Genomic DNA, 20866 nt, shown 5'->3' on the forward strand with positions numbered 1-20866 from the left:
TGACTTAGAGATTTTAAAAATAGTAAATTTGACAAAATTTTCTGTATGTGGAAGGGATTTTAAAAAGAGATTAAAGTGAACACCGTGTATGTACAAAATAAAAGTCTATTCCGTTACCATGGTGACACAAGGTAATTATAAGGTTAAAAATATCAGCATCAAATTTGATCAAAGAGACTTGGAAAATGTGTTAACACTGACATAAACATGCTGTTCAGTGATTGATTGATGGAGTTCCCTCAATGGAGCTCCCTCACTGGCCGGCCATGCTGCAGGTGCAAGGACGGATGCACATGCTGAAACAAAAGCATGGTGTCACCTAAGTTGGGCGCAGAGCAGCTCCGCTTTCCTGATCGGACTCGCATTAGAGTTTTCCCAAACATGGGGAAGCCTCGATTGCGCTTGGGTTCTTTGACTTCCTGCTCCCTAAAACGCTCTTTAGGCAACGTACCGTAACCAACAGTGTCAGTAGCTCCGCCCTTCTTCTTACTTGTGGACGGAGTCTAAAACAACAACAACAACAACACTCAAATAAAGATTTCATTGAAAAATAAAGTAGATTCACCAGGAGAGATTTAATGTTGAGGCTTGTTTGAAATATAAAGCTGTACTTGGCTAGTGAATAACTGTGTCTGGATCAGATGCTCCTGTGATTATAATCATTGGTAGCATCCCAGAGTCAGGGTAATGATAAGTCATCATCCAAAAGCACCACATCCGACAGCAAAAATTCAGTTAGTTGATTCAGACAATTACTCATGGGCTGCTTGGGAAATTTCTAGTACATAGATCTCTTTATATTATCTCTTTGGTCTTCAGCAACTCATGCCTGTTGTAACTGGCAATTAACGGGAATCAGGTGGTCATGTTTGCATACTAGGTTGAAATATGCCATTATATCCTAATTGTGTAGATTGATGTTCATGCTATTGATCACTGGATTTCTGGTCCAGTTTTGATTATTCACAGACAGTCGCCATCTAGTTAGAATACTGATGAGAGCGGCATTAAACAACAAACTAATTAAAACCAATCTTGATATTTATCTGTACAATGTACTTACTTTCTGCTGGGCTGGTGCCACATTTTCACAACTGTTTGACCGCGTCATGCCCAGGGCTTCGCGCGTGTTTGGCGGTAGATGAGGTGTTCCATACTGGTTTGTTCCAGTTCGGTCTCCTGCATGAACTACAGCAGCATCAACATTATCAATCTTACGTCTACGTAAAACTTGACTTACACTTTAGCCTTTTACATTTTAGGGATTGAAACGTCTGGCAAAACAGAACTAATACAGGTCTTAAGAAGGTCAAGTTTAAAGGAGTATATATGAAATGTTTCAGTGAGTGAGTGAGGGAATATGGTTTTAAGCCACTTCACACAACTTTTGCATTTGGAAATGAAACAAAAATCTTTGGCTGAGCAAGTGAACTTTTTTACTACTTGGCTGCATACTCTCCCAAGCTTTAAAACATACCAGATCATCTTTTGACATAAAACAAACAAAAAAAAACCCCAAAAAACAAACAACAAACGTTTTTCCCACTAAATGTGATTTTCTCCACCTCATAGGCATACAGGAGATTGAGTTCTCAGTGGTTTAGTTCTCAGTGGTTTAGTTCTCAGTGGTTTAGTTCTCAGTGGTTTAGTTCTCAGTTTCTAAGCCCTTTATTTAATTCTGAGTTGGTGAAGCTGACCACAAAATATTGCTGAGACTGTGATAATACATTCTCCCTCCCTCACGTTGATATTGCTGAGACTGTGATAATACATTCTCCCTCCCTCCCTCACGTTCATGTTGTGTATACCTGGTGTGCTTGTTGCACTTGGGGATGCGAGGTAGTGGCGGCCGTCATTGTACTCATACTGTAACAGATATAGTGAAAGTATATATGTAAAGATCATATTCCTTGTGTACCAAGCAAAAGAATAGAGCACCAGATTTGTTCATATGACTGTAGGTGTTGTGGCAAAACAGATTAACCATATTCAGGAACTCCTTAACATCTTTAAAATAGCATATATCAACCTTTACTCCATCTCAATAAATCATACAGCATTCAGATTTGGTTCATTTTTTTAAGAAGAGGTGACAAGATATGATACTAGAGACATATCCATTCACAGAGTTTGTCAGCTGAACATCGAGCAAGTAATCTTCATATTTTTTTATTACTTCTACTCTATGTACAAGCTCTTTAGAGACTTGAAGAATGACAGACACGTAAGTGTAATCCACTCGTAAAAAAGTGATGATGTGTCACAAGGTCAATCTTAAACCTGCTGAGAATATTAAAAATAGATTTTTTGGGGCTTGCTAAGCAATATCTGTTTCCTAAACATGGTGTTATCGGCGGTAAAAGAGTTATCAATATTTATTGACATCTTATGTTTTGAAATCATTCCTAGGTATGCAGCTTTCATCCTTGCATAGATGTACACAAAGGTCCTTGAAAATTCACATTTCTCATGTATTATTGTTCAACACATTCAGCTGCTAAATAGAGTTGTTTCCCCTTACATGTGAGTTTTCTCGGATGGCATCACCTACAGAAGGCGTTGTGGATGAGCTTGTTGAACTCGTGTCATCTTCGTTTACAAGCAGCTCATCTACCACTGTAACATCCAAAATGCATCATCATGAGAAACACTAAAACTTAGTACAACACTTGGTTCTGATGAAAAAGGCTCGTGAAATATCTGTATCAAAACAACAAAATATCTGAACCACCGTATGAAGTGGCAGGAAGCGGCCCAGAAACACTGTGTCATACAGCAGATAAGAATTTGCTATCCATGTACTTGTCTTATAGACAAAATACCTACTACCAGTACATTTTCAAACTAGAATATAAATGCTCCAATGAGGATGCAAAGAAGACACAAGTACATGCATTTTTCAATCATCAGACACGCTGTGATGGCAAAATTGTCAAGCAAACTTCCCACTGAGCAGAATAATTTACCTTTGCGACCTTGTGCTTGAACAAGTAATTCCTCCACACGTCGATACCGTTTCAGTAGTCGCTTCATATCTTCCAATTTCCGATCCTGCAACAGTCAATCAAAACAATGTTATAGTGTTTATTGTCTGGATGCAGCAATATAATTGCTAAAGGGACATGGCCTGTAAATATTCCATTTGGACATGCGCTGCTTGACATAATGAGCTAAGTCCAAGCTTAGAGTTGGTGTATTTTGTATCACGTCACTCATAATAAGCATACAATCCTGCTACTGGAGGCTTTATCTAGTCTTGAATCCTAACATGGTGTGTGGTCTTGTGAGAGTATACTAGGCTTTGTCTGTAACCCACACTCAAATACATGTTGGAAGCAATGTCTCCTTAGCAGTGTCAAAATGCTTTCCAAATTCTGCTAGCCAGTCAGGCAGACATGGATTTCATCTTTAAGCTGCAATGATATAAGGAACATTATTATCAGGCTATAATATTATATGATTTAAAAAAATATCACTTAACAAGTCGGATATATATTTGCAAAATGATCACATGAAACTATGCTATCCAGTCGGCCCAGTGACTGTGGTAATTTACTGGCCCAACTGGGCCATTGGCTATTTCTCACACTGCTCTAAGGGCAAGATACTTTGTTCAGGGTATCTCTTTACCAACCAGACAACAGATACTGCATGAGACTGGGGTGTTACCTTAACAATGGTTTTCCTTGAACATTCACTTAGAAATGGAATCTGGCAGGTATATGTGTACTGTGTTCCTGCTATATCACAACTACATGCAAGAGCTTGTAGGCTTGTCACTCAGCATAATTCCAGCAAAATGATTGCAGTCTGTGAAGAATGGACTTCACACAATCCAGGGCTTTGTTTCACAAAGCTCTCGTAAGCCGAAAATCTTGTAACTTTCCTTGTAGTATTCTCACTTCCTATAATGTAACACGGTAGTATGAATGTTACAAGAAAGTTACGAGATTTTAGGCTTAAGGGAATTTTGAGAAATGGCCTAGTGATTGACAGCACGAGCACCATGCTAACAAAAAGTTGGCTATGATAAAATGCCTCAACCAAGGCGACTGGCCCAACAACTTGATCACGTGGTAGGCATCTGACAAGAAGCTTGGCTTCTTAAAGACCAAATCCAAACTGGATTTTTGTGGGCCCTTGAATACAGGACAAAATGATTTTGTTATGGGTGTTAAGCGTTTACATTAGATCAATTGTAACCTCCATATCAATGAGAATCCAAAGTCTCCCATACCTTGTCATCGTTTGCAATCATCAGTGAATCCACAGCCTTCTTAAGCTTTTCAACTTCGGTTTCTGAAATACATCAGTAAAGATGAGAATATTTAAACCACCAACTTCAATTCTCGGATTGTTCCAAGACCTCTCAGGATCACTGTTTTCCTTGAATATGAGGTAAAATACAATTGAAATAATACATAAGATTTCTGAAGGGAATGAGCTCAAATGGTGTTGATTGACCAAACCAGATTTGGCATGCTTTCTGAGTTCCCACTTAAAACATAACCTGTGCTCTACACATAGCTGTTGATAGTCTACAGACTGTGACCAAACTGATTAAGATAGTTTCTTCAAACATGGAACTTTAAAAGGAATTGTACGTCCTCAATCAGAACAGTACATCAACATCCCTTTTAGTCATCCAACAGTTCAATTCAGGACAGTGATAAAATCACCTTATAGGATTAAAGTATCATACAAAATTACTTTTAAGCGAATGAATGACGTTTCATTCCACTCTTAGCAAACATTAAGGCAGGATACCAGAAATGGGCTTAACTTATGGAGAGTTATGCCCCTTTAGGGGAACAAGACAGTTTGAAACCAATATGAAACTCTTAATCAAGATCCTGTTAAAATGAAAATTTTCTTTTGAATTGTGAAAAAAGTAATGCAGAATAACGCTTGTGAAAAAAAGGTCCTATCCCCTAAAAAAAGAGAAAAAAAACCACAAAAGGAAACTAAGTTAAGCATACCTAGAAAGTTGGAATTAATTTTCAGACAAGTTTCAGTTTATATGAGAGGTAACAAAATTCTGACATTCATTTCTTGGATACAAACTGATCTGAGCTATCTGCAAAATCTGAAACTACTTATCTGCACTACATTCAGAAGTTATCCATATGATCTCTTGATTTTATTGCTTTTCTCCCAGATTTTGATTTTAGTTCTAAACATTAAGGCAGGAGGATAACAGACACTACACAGATACTGGATCTAAGACTGAAAATATCCAAAGCTTGCAGATTACCTGGCTCACCTTATATAACCTGTTTGGTAATTCTCAGCATCCGATAATACAATAACATGAAAATTCATTGGATGGAAATAGCTATGACATTTGTCAGGGTGTTCAAATATCTCAGCTAGTCTTTGACATACTGAGCTCATATGATATAAATCAGTTTCAGTTGTGAAGAGGAGTAATGATGATAACTTCACATAAATTCACTGAAAAGCGACTGACTAATAGAACTATGACAAACACATTTACCAGTGTTTAAGAACACAATAAATGTTTCAAAGTAAAATAAAAACACAAATGTATTTACTAGTAATACTGAAGAAATGTGAAGTCATTCAAGCTGCAACATCAAAGAAGCAAACAGATTGAAAGCAAGTAAACACAAAGCCGGTGCAATGCTCCCCAGAATGGCGATGAATGAAAGTGAAGTGGAACAAAGAGGTGGAGAAAAATGTCCAAGTGAAATATTCAAGAAAGGAAATATTAATCCTGGTGTGCAAAAGAAACAAAAGGTTACTGTAAAATTTTTGGCAGGTTAAAACTTATAGAAATGGTGTCTACACTGTTGGCTACATGAATGACGTAAGATGAGCACAATGATTACAGTCAAGTTACCACATACTAGCTCTCTATACTACATCTAGTTTCCTAACTACTTATCATGAGACTCTGAATGGTCAATATGTACAAAATACATTTAACAAAGCTGATTTACATTCACTGCAACATTGCTCCAAATCTGCTAATGGTATGAACCGGCTCCACTACGTTAATACACTGCCATACGATACTTGCAAATATAGAACATGCCTGGAAATGCACCAATCAATGATCTCAGCCCTCAAGGAATCTAAACTAGCTAATTACTGTTTCTGCGGGACTGTTATCAAGGGAGATAACTCTGGTTATAGGAAGGTGAGGATGTTAGTGTCAGGTGAACACCGCAAGACGGTCTTACGTTTTCGCTTTAGTCTATCTAATGTTCGCTCGCGAACTGAATCTCTTGAGACGTCTCCTGAAATGTGAAGATCATACGTTACGTGCTCAAGCAGTGATGCACTGAGAAGATGCAGCAGCCATTTTGTATTTTGTCAATACACTTTTTCCCTGAACTCATAAATTTTGGCATGCCACCTGAAAGTTGTCAAACCCAATACTTATTCCATGCACATGCCTCACTTCCAGAAAATGCACTTCAAACCATCTATAGTCTGTTTGTTTCCAAATGAGAATGACAAATGTTTAAATAACTTGAAATTGCAATAATTGCACAAAACACAGACCAGACACATGTACCTAAAGCCTCTGAACTCAACAGCATCTGAAATCTGAAGGTTTTTGATTGATCACGGAAATCGTTGTTTAAGAAGCTATCATGTAACATTGTACTGGTTTTAGGCAGATGGAACAGCACCTGAATGGATGGTGTCATCTCACCTGGTTGTGCTGAGCTGCACCTGAATGTGTGCTGGTGCTGCTCCACCATCTGTAGTACAATATTATATTGCGGTTTCTTAAACAACTTTTTGTGCGATTGATAAAAAATGCCAGATTTCAGATCCTGGTACCGTGGTTTCAGATGAATGTGTTTTATTTTTGTTTTGAACATTTATCACTGTTTTGAGATACTTAATCATTCATTGTTCTCATTTGAAACCAAACGCACTATAAGAAGAAAATACCGAACATCTTGCAGGTTATATTAAACACATTTTTACAAAGCTAGTAACTTCAGTTACAGGTAAAACAGTGTGAGATTATCCATCACATTAGTAAGGTACTTCTGAAGAATGGACAAATAAAGAATTTTTGAAATGTTAGGAGACGCTTTCTGCAACTACACACAACACACATGCTGATTACAACACAACACTCAAGTCTACAGAATGTTATAATTCACATATTAATACACTAAATAATGGCAGTACATGCATGCCATACACTGATTGGGTTTTACAATACATAGAAAATGTAAAATTTCAGTAAACACTATTTTCTCTATGATGAGCAATAAACGAACACACTCGACACAAATCCAAAAGTCAATTAAAGAAAGTAATCAGGAAATGCCCAAACAAGCTTATATTACAAACTATTTCTAGTCCATGACATTATCAACACTGCATGTCTGTATTAAACATAACGCCCTCCATTCTGCGTAATCTAGTTGTCATTTAAAATCAGACTAAATTAAAAATAAAATAAAGAATTTTTGTCTTAACCAGAGGCAAAATAGCCTCCAGGAGTCAAGATATGAAATATTTCTCTCGCATGAACTTATTAATATTTCTGAAATCCAACTTCAACAGCATCTTCAAAATTTGTAAGAAACATGAAACAAATTTTAAGTCTAACAGACATACGATCTTTCTTTTGATATGTTTTATCAACCTAATCATGAAAGGGTTATGGCATGTTAAGGAACCTAATGTAAAGTGTGCTTAAGAATTGAGACCTTACAAACATCTCCTTCGGCAGAATTAAATGTTCAAGTTGTATTTAATCACATACCTCCAGATTCTGCTGGGATAATTGTGCCATTCTTCCCAAGTCGTGATCTTAGTTCACAGATTTCCGCTTCTTTTATAGTGTTTTTGGCCTCGAGTTCTGTTATTTGTCTCTGTGAAAATAGTAAAGAAGTATCAACTAATTTTCACAACAAGAATCATCCTTACAGGCTGCTATACACTAAGGGTTTAAGAATCACTTGATGCAACTCAGTACCTGTGAAGAAGCAGGGTAGACTAGGTCTTCAGCAACCCATGCTTGCAAGAAAAGTGACTACTGTATATTACCGTAGGTAAGCCAACCCCCTAACTTAACCCTGAAAATCAATGTCAAAATGCTATCTCTCATACATAAACCAAGCTGTTGCGATGGGTCACGGTCAAGTCATGCCAAAGGACCAAAAGCACCAAAGGACATCTGCCAGTTGGATATACCAATAAAAGGTACCAGTAAGTATGTTTGGGAATAATAAAAGCTATTCTACAGTTGCAGTGTACGTACCCAGTAAGTATCTTTGGTGAGAATACTTACTAATAAAGTTGATACTGGCTATTATTCTAGAAATCCAAGTTTGTTTTCCTTTTATGAGCACAACTATGACTCTTTGAACGTATCAACAAGGGACGGCCATTTTGGGGAATAGGTGCATATTAAAATAATATCCCATGAGAAAACATACTCACAGTAATTAAAAAATGAAGTCATTTTTCATTCTAAATGTTATGTTATTGTTTCTTATTGTTGTCAGCAGAAAGATAATAATAATTATTACAACATGAAAATTGTGGACAATAATACACAACAATATTAATATGCATATTGAAAACATTCACCACTAAATAATACAGTCACACATTTTTGTATAATGTTAATTCACAAGTCCTCTGCAGTGAATCCGTTAAATTCTGTGTCACTATCTTTCCCAGCCAGGGCTTGTCACGTCATCTCATTGATTGTATCGTCATAGTAATCCTCAAGATTATCACACCCGAGGACATCTTGTTGTAATGCCACTAATGAGATTGGGTGGTCAGGCTCGGTGACTTGACTGACACAGCATTGGTTCCAAATTACAAGGATCGACCAGACAGTCCAGTGATCAACAGCATAAGCACTGACTTATGAAACTGGAATATAATGTGTACACCATGTTCAATGAACAGTTTTTACTGGTATTTCATTTTTTTCTGTAACAAATGACATATAAACCCAAAGCAAAAAAACTAAAACCCATTCTCCTGGAATAAACCAGTTGTTCTCTAGTAAGAAAAAAGTACCGACCTGTGCTGACCGAAGTCTGTCGTCTAACTCGCGTCTGTCCTTGTCAGCTGTAGCCAGCTTGATCTTGAGGCTGGAGATCTCCGCCATCAGATCCAGCTTGTGAGTCTCTAGCGACGTCCGTGTCAACAGCTCCTGCAACCAAAATTTGAACGTTTAAAACTGGGTGTATAAATAAAGAACTCAGTTCTTGAATATTGTCCATGGTGAGTCTCTGATAGCCGCAATCTGAGAAAAAATGTGATATGATGCTTCTGTCATGTTTAAATGTTGACTGGTATTTTATTGATGTTTAATGGTTGTGAACCATGTCCTCTGCTGGTAGGGACATTACCAAAACATCTGCGGAAAACTTGCACCATATGACAGGATCTAAATTCCGGATCAGCCAAACTGGAAAGTACTGATACACAAAACAAACGTGAGTGAGTGAGTGAGTGAGTGAGTGAGTGAGTGAGTGAGTGAGTGAGTGAGTGAGTGAGTGAGTGAGTGAGTGGATATGTCACGGGGTCGTAGAGGAGTAACTAACAATTGTATGTATTGGTTGTATCAGCTTTATTACCTCATGTCAGGTCAATGTGGAAGGAAACTGAAGTGAAACTGACAATACTGAGGAGAGATAAACCCACTTTAAGTAGCATTCAAAACTCATCAAAACTTCATATAGAGTTTTTCATTTATGATGCATGCAAACAATTCTATATCAGTTTCCAAATGGGAAGTCTTAACTAGCAACACCACAGCTGAACCTTGAGTAATCATGTTTTTGATGCATTTGCTGTCGTTAACTTGATAACATTTTCACTAATGATGGTAATGGTCTTTCCAGTCTTCTTGTCAACAACACATATCAGGAACAGTATCAATAACTTTAATGGATTCTCACCAATTAGATGAATCAAAATATGAGAGTGCTATCAATAACTGCTTTAGAAGGCTGTGACATGCTGTGTTGACCAGCTCGAAACCTATTGTAAAACTGTGGGATTGAGTTCACTCTTATTCAGTTTTTAACAATATCCCGGTTGTGGGGACCTGCAATTGGGGATCAAACCCTGGTCTTCAGTGTGATGAATGAACACTTTAACCACTGGACTAGCCCATTGCAAAACTGATATTACATTTCTAAATAAACCATTTAATATATGGGAGGACACTGAAAGGGGACGGTTAACTTAGGCTGTATATTCCTACCAGTGAATGTCTTATACTTTATATATCATCCATTACACAGGCAGAAATACAGACTTTTTCTCATTTGAGTGAGTGAGTAAGGATGGTTTTATGCCGTTTTTAGAAATTCTCCTGGGCAATATCACATTGGGAAACACAGGAAAAGGTCTTCACATGTTGCATCCCCATGGCTAATCATTTGAGTGATGAGAAGGACATGAATATCATGCTAATTTCAATCACTAAACATAAAATCCTACTCTTGATATAAAATTGGTTGCCTGTATAACATCTTATTGTTTTGAGTAACATACATAGTCCTCCTTTTCCGGTTTCGGTTGCTGCGTAGATACAACCAAACAATAATCATTACATTTGGAAAGAAGGCATGTGATGCTAATAATATATTACTCTATTTCTCTCCTGTGCTCCTACTTAAAAAGTTGCCCATCTATGATAAACAGCAACATGTGGCGCCAACCATATGGTTATCAATTACTGAGGGCGCTTCAGTACAATAAAGTACTCATGTTGGTGGAACTGTGGGCCATAAACTTGATGAAACATTTACTATATTCCTGGCCCCATGGAGGTCTGAGGGTGTCCAATGTAACGCTTCAGTCCTGTTTTGACGGCTGGGCCTATAAATTCACGGTAGGTGTAACAGTAACCGTAACTAATTTCTGGTGGTTTGATGAGGTGGATGCACAAATGGAGGCACAAATTGTTGTTCATCAGGTAAGTTACAGATCAACACACATCCTGCTGTTCTGTTTCGCATTTGTGGCCTAGCAAGAAATGGACAAGACCACTACCACGGATGGAACAATTAAGACTTCTAGCCCCTCGGGTTAAATAGGATATCTGCTCTGTTAGGATAAGTAAGATATCCAGCCTTTAGGACAAGAAAGATATCTGCCTGCATGGGACAGACATGACGTCTGAGTGCTAGGCTGGGACAAGTAAGCTGCCTGCTTGGTAGGATAAATAAGATATCCAGTCTTGTCTGGTATGGACAAATAAAATATTTCACAGACTAAGACAGGCATTTCCTTTATCTACCAAGGAGAAATTGGATTTCTGCTTGGCTAGACTAAAGAACACATGTGTCCTGGGAGGACAGGTAAGACATAAACTCTCTTAGGACATGGACACTAGGTTCCAACTGTCTGCCCTTCCAGAGCATACTACTGCATGCAGCATTACCCGATCGCATCCAGCGAGGGTAAGACCACCCATGTGTTCAGTCAATCCATAATTCTTCATTTCCATTTCTTCATGAAAATATATCTCAGGGTCTGATGAATATTTCTTCTAAAAACAGTCGAATAATTCCCTAATCAAATCTATGAAGCAACTGATGCCTTGAACAGCCATCTCGGCCATAAATCAGGTACACGTTCATCTTCTGGCAAGAAAAACATGTAAACATGTATCAGTTATCCCCCCTCTCAACAGGTATCGGGAAATGTGCCTACTAGAAATAGAATCTGCCCAAGGACTCAACACAGCCATAGTGATTAGTCTCACGCCTTGTGATATATCTGCATCTGTTTCCAACAGTCATCATGCACAGTCCTCTGTGAAAATACATGAACGGTTATTCCAGTTGCAAAATAGAGAGGAGAGAGGAGAAACAGGAGAGGAAGAGCAAGAGGAAGAGAAAAGATGAGAGGAGAAAGAAAAGTCGGGAATGAGAGAAGGAAAGAGTGTGCAGGAAAAGAAGAAAAGTGTGTGTGTGTGTGTGTGTGTGTGTGTGTGTGTGTGTGTGTGTGTGTGTGTGTGTGTGTGATACAATTGAAAAGATAAAGTGCAATCAAGAACTTTTGAACCATGGTGTCCATGATAATAGATCTAAAACCTAATAACTGCATTAGGACCCGCTGAGCATCAACATTCCTGCGTGATGCTTCTGACCTAAGGTTTCCAAATCCTTCAGCCTTCAAACAATACACTGACAAATCTTCCAAAAACACTTTGTAACATGACTCTCAGAACCATGATAATGGCCGGGAGATGCCACTACTTGTACTGGTACATGCTCACACTTGCAATTCCAGGTCACAAGTTTCTTTACGCAGGCACATACTCTATTTAATTTGGTGGCAGTATATTGTTCTAAGGCATGTTATCCAAACAGGATGCTTCTATATGACCACTGGTCCCCTTGGGGAGGTTTATAAAGATGCCTGCTAACCATCCTTAATGTGTTGGTACAAGACAAATTCTGCGATTGCCTCACGGGATGAGATTTCACCCACGCTTAAGACAACACAGATGCATTAACACTTGTTGTGAATCACCAAAGATGCAGTTGAACATGCACATTAACAAGACAACATGGTGCGTGTCTTGATAAAGGTACAACATCCAGTAGGTAGTGATGGGCATGGGAAAGAGGAATGGGGATAGGTTCATGGGGTGGGGTCATCATGGAAGATGGGGGATTGGAAATGGGGGATGGGTTATACACCGCACTAAGCAATATTCCAGCTATATGGTGGTGGTCAGTAAATAATCGAGTCTGGACCAGAGAATCCAATGATCACAGCACGAGCATTGATCTGCACACTTGGGAACTGATGACATGTGTCAACCAAGTCACCAAGTACCCGATCCCGTTAGTCGCCTCTTACCACAAGCATATGTACCTTTCATGGCAAGCATGGGTTGCTGTTTGCCTCTTCTACCCTAGACCTTCGTGAGTGGAAATGGAGATGAGAGGATGAAAGTATGGAGATTTGAAAGAGATTTGAAGATGGGAAATTTGAAATAGGGATGAGGGGAATGGGGAACAAGAATTTGGAAATAGGGGATTGAGGGGATGAGGAATTAGAAATGGGGATGGTAAATTTGAAATGTGTGTTCAGGGGATGAGCATGGGGATGGAGGACAGAGGATGGAAATGGGGATGGAGATGGATGAAACATGACTTCAGCATCTGCTTGAGGAATCTACAGACGGGAGTGTTGTCCTTCAGGATTGTACATGTATTGCAACACAGCCATTAAACATGCAGGTGGTCAGCATAGTGTTAGTGATAGTAGTATAATGGACTGTAGCGAACATCAGGTGTTATGATCACATCACTGACAGACAAGAACCTGCTCATCTGGTAGAAGAACAGGACAGACTGCAAGTTACACCAATGGCAAAATGACAATAATTGTTAATATGTTCTTGCAAGGCCAAGATTTACACTGTTTCAGTGTTAACAAGTCTTGTCCTTGTTGCCATGTCTTATATAAAAGATATACTCATACGAAACATCACCTTAACAGTAACAACAAAGCATGTTATACGAGATATATATATATAGTCTGGTTCATAATTATTGAGAATTTTTCTTCTTACTTTGAGCTATCCTAACACCTCAACTGATTCACTGATACTTAAAACTAAGTAATGGTATAAGGGAGGTAACTCATCTTGGCCTACTGAGTATAGTACAATTAGAGTTACCTCCCCTGAATTTGTAGCAGACGTCATTTTCCTCAGCACTGTCAACAATGTCTGCTGAAGATAAAAGAAGGTTGATTTTTGAGTTGTGTAATCAAGGAATTGATGATGTAAATACATTGACAGAGAGAACAGGAACTCCTCTTTCTACTGTGTATAGGATTAGGAAGAATTTTAAAGAGGGAAAGGATTTGGGGCACCAGAAAGGAGCAGGGAGACCCAGAAAATTGGACTTCTCAGATCGCGTCCGGCTGGGAATTTTAGCGTCTAAAAAGCAAAGGGCAAGCATCTCCAACATCAGGTATGAAATGGTAGAAAGGGGATCAACAGTTGTATCAAAATCTACAGTTAGAAGAAATTTGATTGATCTTGGATGGGAGAAAAGACTGGAATTCCTTCTCCTCTCATGAAACAAGAACATAAAGACAGGCGTGTTGAGTGGTGTTTGGCACATGAAAACTTTGACTGGGAAAATGTGATTTTTACTGATGAAAGCTCAATATGGGTATATCTCAATAATGTGAAAATATGGACAAAGTCTGCGTCAGCACCGTTGTATCGACGACCTAAATACAGCCCAAAGTTTCATGTATGGGGAGGGATATCCTTATTAGGAACGACCCCGTTGTGTGTGTTTGAGGGAAATCTGACAAGCCAACGCTACACTAACATATTAGATAATTTTCTCCTTCCAAGTGCACGTGTTTTATGGAAATGACTGGATTTTGCAGCAAGATAATGATCCTAAACACACCGCAAAACATGCCAAGCAGTGGTTTCAGGAGAAAAATGTGACTGCATTACCATTTCCTGCCTATAGTCCTGACTTAAATCCCATTGAGAACATTTGGGGGATAATGAAGGAATGTGTGAATCAAAAGGGGTTGACAAAAATTGAAGACATGAAGAGAGAAGTGGTCCGATACTGGGACAGCATAACTCACGAGACACTAACCTCTCTGATAGGAAGTATGCCTACCCGTCTTAGACTGTGCCGTGAAGCTCAAGGAGACTTGATAAAATATTAAATTGTTACCTACACAACATGAAAAGGTCAGTTAACTTTCACAATACATTCAATTTTATCTGATTTGTTCTCGTTTAATAATATGAAATGCTTTAGCTATTCTCAATAATTTTGAACCATACTGTATATGTTATATAAGAGTGTTATACTGGACAACAAAATAGGTGAAGGAGATATGACTGATGACTACAAAAATACATACAAACGATGCCATGAATGATGTAATGTGCGAGTCACGTTACATTAAGTCGGCTTTGACATCACTTTTCACCTACTGTTGCATCAATACAGGAATGTCACCACCATGGTGTTATAATGTTACTTCCAGCAATATTTCAGTACTATCACAGCAGGCAAAGCAAGAAACTGGCTCTACACCTTGAATCAGTGCATGAATGAGTATGGTTTCACGCCACTTTTAGCAATATTAGACCAATACTATAAAAACACGGAACACCAGAAAATGTGCTCCACATATTGCACTCATGTAGGGAATCAAACCCTTCGGCATGACAAACCACTGGGCTACCCAACTGTCCTAGAGAAGCGTGAAGTGTACTTTTTCAGTACTGGGACTATTACTGCAAGAATTACACCATACTGTAAGCCGCATGCCCTATTCATGTTAATTACTAGGGGACACACTGTATATGTATCTAACACAAACATCATTTAGTACCACAATACCGTTTCCGGTAAAGAGTTTCAGGGCATGCATTATTGACACCAGTCCTTACCATAAGCTCCTGCAGTTTGCTCTCCCACATAGAGACATAAGCTCCAGTGCTTGCTGGGCGGACTCCATTTGTACGGGACATGTTCAGTATTATTGCTGTGGCACAGTTTTCACAAGATCTTATCCTCAACAAAGTCAGTTTTTAGCAATATCATATCTTCATTGATCAAGAGCAACAGTTTTTAGGAACCTCACAACAGTTTCAATTCTCTTGAAAATAATCCACAACTGAAAAGAGAAGTGTGCACAATATGATTCTGCAATAAGGAATAATCACGTGAAAATGCTCCTCCTATCTCCTAATGTCTTGTAACCAGATACACCAAAGACTGTCAAATAGTCACGTAACAAAGTGAGTTTGAAATTCAGCTCAACATGATTTGGAAAATTGATAGCAATTTAACTTCACGATTAGGGCGCAATTTAAAGCCAGATAATTAAATATGATACAAAAATATAAAAATTTAACGCAGTCTTTTATCTGTGTTAGTTTGAGGGAATTAGAGTTTGATTTGCATCCTCCTACACGCAGATCTCTTCTGTAGCAGACGGATTCGCTGAAAAAACATCCGGTGAATCATTATGAACTTTAAGGAGACATGTATAAGCAGATGGAGAAGATTTCACAGAAAAACACCCATTTCTCCGTTCATACAAATTTATCATCCTCATTTATCCATCTTCATATTTGTGGAAAGTTTTTTGAAAGTCCCATAATCACAGGAATCAGCACTCTGAGGATGTACATAGAATGCGTCATGATTCTCTGGAGGCTGTCACTACTCTTCAGATGAGAGAACATTCCAAACTACATGAAGTTTTCCATGGCTTGAATGATATCAGCAGTGCTCTCACTGTCCTCCATTTTTAACACCGTTGGTAGTCCATCTTCTGTACTTCAAAATCACTATCCCACAGCAATATTTGATTTTAATGATGACTTCTTTTGTATACTTACATCTGAATGGTCAAGTGAATGTGGTTTTAGCAGAATTGCCACAAAATCTTGATGGAGAAATCTCACCTGATCTGTCTGGAGGCGATTAAAATGGCTGAACCTTCTAACTAATCCACACCACAATGAATGTCGTAATCAGGTGAAACCAATAAGCATACATTTCACTACCAGGCAACTTATTTCCCAACACGAACACAGGTCAATTTAATATTACAGACCTTTCCAAATTTTCAACAAGGCAACAAAATGGTATCTTCTCCATGGGGTTCAGCATTATGAATGATCCATTTAAAGCTGAACCGTCTTTGGGAACTGAGTGGTGTGGTCGTCTCTTCATCCAATCAGGCACATCAAGTTAAGCTGGCTTTTGAACAATACCAAAAGGTCCAATATCTCAAGAAATTAACCAGAAAAAACAGAGCAAAACCTTTTCCTGACATACTGACTTGTAATTAGATAACTATACCAATCCCAGAGATTCAAAGATAACCATTTTCAAAAGAAAGCATCCATTATCCTTTCTCGACGAAGAGCCAACCAAGTAGACAGCGTCTGTCAGCGTGAAACCACTTCATGTGAATGTTTCCATAAAAACACAAGGTAACACTGCATTCACTCCTATTCCTCTAACCTGATAAAGACAGAAGATGAAGAAACAACAGAAGAAAGAGTTATCTCTCTTCTGCTCCCGTTTCCTAAAGTCTCATGAACGTCTGACAAAGTCAACAAAGCCCCATTGAAGAATCCAGTATCCGGTGAACACTGACAGTGTTTTTTAACCACCATGTCAATCTTTGCTTTCCATCAATGTAACTATGCAAGACAATGCTCTATCCAGGTGCCACAGGTTTGTATCATGTTTCTTCCACAATTACGAGTTAATCAACGACCTCTACTGTGATGTAAGTAAGTGCAAGCAACAGGTTTCCTGTGTACGATATCAGCCTAGTTTCTTGTCTCCTCTCTCCAGCATCATCTGCTATCTCACTCAAGCAAGAATAAACGTGTAGATGACTTGCATTAGAAACCCAGTGTTTTTTACTTTCGCATACCTTTTTCTCCCTTCTCTTGAGTGCTTTACACGTGGATTGACCCACATCTGGTCTGATGGAACACTCAACACTGAATCAGCATGTTTCGAGCAACTCTTGTAGCCTCACTTTCATGAATCAATAGATATTACAGAGCATGATATAGCAGACAGCTGCGACACAACGATGCAAGCATAGAACATTCGAAACGGTTAAGATGAATCTTCTACACCTTGTTATTGCCATTCTTGTCTATTGTCTGATTATTTGCCCTGTAAATAATCTTGCTGAGGTCAATTTGCCAAATGATTGATAAAAGTGAAAGAGTGAAGAAGGTGTTATGCCACTTTTAGCGATGATTATGTACCCATTTCGAAAAAAGAACCTGTGGCTTTTGCGTGACAAGTGAATACCTTCATGAGGCCACTTCACTGGCCTATGAGTAAAGAAATACATAGAAAGATACAGGCAACAGAATCTATGAATTCTGTCATAGTGACACTTCCAACTTCAGCTATGACATAGCTAAAATATTGCGGGTATGACTACAAATCTTCACTCAATCAGCCCCCTCCCTCTTGTGACTAGCATGGGCTGTTAAGAACCAGTTCTAGACCAGAATCCCAACAGAGATGATAGGCATACAGCAGCAAAAAGCTGCGATTCCATAGCAACGACCATATCCATATACAACTGTCACTGTTAACAAAAAGTCATATTTTAGCCTTATAATATTAAGTGTAAGAGAAGAAGTGATGTTAATATGATGGCTCGATAGGAACATTTAATTTGTCAGGATTGGGTTAATTAGAGATGTTTAACTTATGTTTCCATGGACGAATCATCAGACTAACTGATAAATCCATCAAATATTGATCACTTACAATTTTAATTCCAGCCATAGCTGCTACAACACAATATCATATCCTTTAACGGTCTTTGTTTAAAGGAAAAATAGATAATTTTACTTGTGACTTCTGTGAAACTAATTTAAGTGATGAGTCACATCTTCGTCATCAAATAATCCTAAAATAGATCTACATCAAGTCTTTCTTTTAAACAAAATAACAAGATTAAAAGATCGTTTTACTTCATACAAACTGAAATGGAAAAGACAGCAGCAGCAGCTGTGGGCTAGAATTTCCAGCCATAACCAGAAATAAACACTTGTAATAACTTCAGTTGGAAATGAATGAATACCATACTTGAGTTTACATTTTATATGTCAAGTTTTCCGTATCATATACAAATCTTTAATAGTCGTAGGTCAGTCAAATTATTACAGACCCACACTCAAAGAAAAGGCAATTCAGATTAACTCCATGTAAAGAACAGCAATAAAACTGTCACTGGTATTTACTTTTGTGACCATTTCTGAAAATTACTGTCAGACTTACAGGAAAAAACTGTCATAACAATTTGTCTGGCACATTTTAATCTATGATGGAGTGACTCAAATTACCACACTGCTTATCAGTCCCCCACCAATGTCTTACACTCTAATATCATAACTCCAAAAGACATCCATTCATGGTAACCATCGTCCTAGACTTCCAGCAGGTCTTTCTTAGATGATATATTTTGGAAAGAAGACCTAATTTGTACGTTCTGCAATTCAAATTAAGAAAAGGTGTTATTTTGCAGCATGTTCAACATGTGCATTATTAATGAGTCAGTACATGTCAAGACATTACTTCTCTACCTCCACATTTAGAAAGTGGAATCTGTCAACACCATTCCTGTGACAGTGGAAGTTTGCATGTTACTGTTTATGCATCATGCCATGATGAAAGTGGGCTTCACACATTGTATGTATGTGGGGATTCGAAACAGGTTCTTCTGAGTGATAAGCGAACACAGAAAGAATTCCATGAATCAGGCAACAGGTTGCCAAGGTGTACCACTCACTTGTTCCCTGTGTTGGATAGCCTGTGGATGTAAAGGGATTTGGTAACCAGGGAGCAGGTTGCCAAGGTGTACCAATCGCTTGTTCCCTGTGTGGATGACCTGTGGATGGGCAGTTGTTTGGTAACCAGGCAACAGGTTGTGAAGCAGTACCACTCACTTGTTTTCTCCGTGGATATCCGGTGGATGTCAGAGGCTTTCACAACCAGGTAACAGGTTGCCAAGGAATACCAGACACTAGGTATGCAAAGTTGGATGGCCTTTGGATGGGCAACTGCATGGTAACCAGGCAGCAGGTTGCGAAGAAGTTCACGCACTAGGTGCTCAAGGGTGGATAGCCCAAGTTCGGTAACTATTCTCAGTGTTCACTGTCGTCTGCTGGGAAGCCCTGGATGAACCCTGGGTGTTTACTCTGATCTGTTCTACAGATACCCAACAGGAGGCCAACTTTTGTTCTATGATTCATGAGGTCTTTCACATCACATTTTGAAAAACAGAGGCTGCTTCTACAATCTTTCTGTCATAATCCTTTTTCATCTCTGAAGGTAATTCTCTTTTTGTCCCTATACTGCCAACTCTGGTGGGATATGATTTCAGATGAACTGTCTGTAAACAGCAGCTGGGCCGAACACAACATATCAAAATATTACTTGGGGGCAAGATTCTAAATGCATCTGATGATTCTCATTTTGATAAACACCAGGTTTCAGCAACAATCAGATTAAGTTGGGCTAAGATTTGCTAAACATGGAGGTTCACCCCTCAACATGGACAGTACATGCAAATGGAACAAAAATAAACCTTTTCCTTGAGACTTTCATGCTGTTTCCATGGTACATTAACAAGAAGTGCAGATGGCCTGTGACAAAAATAATTCAAGACAATTTTAATATGAATTACACAGGAATCAAATGCATTGTTTTGGCATCTTAATTATATTAATTCCAAATGAGTGCTTAGTCTGCCACAAGTTCCTATTTTTTTCCCAAAGATACTTTGACATTTTCAGTAAGAATCTATGAAAAGAAACCCTCAAAAGATATAAACATATACAGGGATAGTCTAGTCTGGTTATTTGTCAGCCGGCACTTTTTCCAATGTTGATTAGAAGTGTCATGGAGGCTAGAATATTTAATGTCCTTTTTGAGGAAATCTGTGTTATCACAATTCACTAAGAAACATTTCAGGTTATTTTCAACTACTGCTTTATGTCACAGTTTTCTGATAATTCCTAATTGGCAAGGCACTTACAGGCTGTCATTACGTAACTTCAAATTTTGTTCACTTGAAGACTTGAGAGGTACTTCTCCTACACGCTATTTCCTATTCTCAGTGCCAAAAGATAGAGACTGCATGAAGCAGAAATCTATATCTTTGGGAGTCTGGTATCAAAGCCAGATGCTGACCTCTCCCCCTCGTTAGTTCAGGTGAAAGAATCCTGTGAGTGTTGGCTGTTTTTGTAGCGATGTTCTTGACTGGGAATGACTTAGTTTCCTTCCTGTTTCCTGATCCCACGCCCCAAGGGAACCTGGACAACATCCCA

General features: G+C 38.6%; 1 protein-coding gene across 12 annotated transcripts in view; it reads right to left on the reverse strand.

The window, feature by feature from the left end:
* LOC137260965 (liprin-beta-1-like) overlaps window positions 1-20866 on the reverse strand; it is a 133952-nt gene that overhangs the window by 17356 nt on the left and 95730 nt on the right. For 6 of the 12 annotated variants that reach the window (XM_067798544.1, XM_067798542.1, XM_067798553.1 and 3 more), the window contains 9 exons: window positions 9038-9169; window positions 7760-7868; window positions 6207-6263; window positions 4238-4299; window positions 2967-3051; window positions 2522-2616; window positions 1809-1866; window positions 1064-1188; window positions 320-503 (listed from right to left, as the gene is read on the reverse strand). In XM_067798544.1, coding sequence (XP_067654645.1) covers window positions 320-503; window positions 1064-1188; window positions 1809-1866; window positions 2522-2616; window positions 2967-3051; window positions 4238-4299; window positions 6207-6263; window positions 7760-7868; window positions 9038-9169 — 907 coding nt within the window. Of the gene's footprint in view, window positions 1-319; window positions 504-1063; window positions 1189-1808; window positions 1867-2521; window positions 2617-2966; window positions 3052-4237; window positions 4300-6206; window positions 6264-7759; window positions 7869-9037; window positions 9170-15430; window positions 15658-20866 lie in introns of all 12 variants that reach the window. The other 6 variants (XM_067798548.1, XM_067798546.1, XM_067798547.1 and 3 more) reach the window with 5 other exon arrangements.

The sequence above is a fragment of the Haliotis asinina genome, chromosome 14, assembly GCF_037392515.1.
Source record: "Haliotis asinina isolate JCU_RB_2024 chromosome 14, JCU_Hal_asi_v2, whole genome shotgun sequence".
In the NCBI taxonomy this organism is placed as follows: domain Eukaryota; kingdom Metazoa; phylum Mollusca; class Gastropoda; order Lepetellida; family Haliotidae; genus Haliotis; species Haliotis asinina.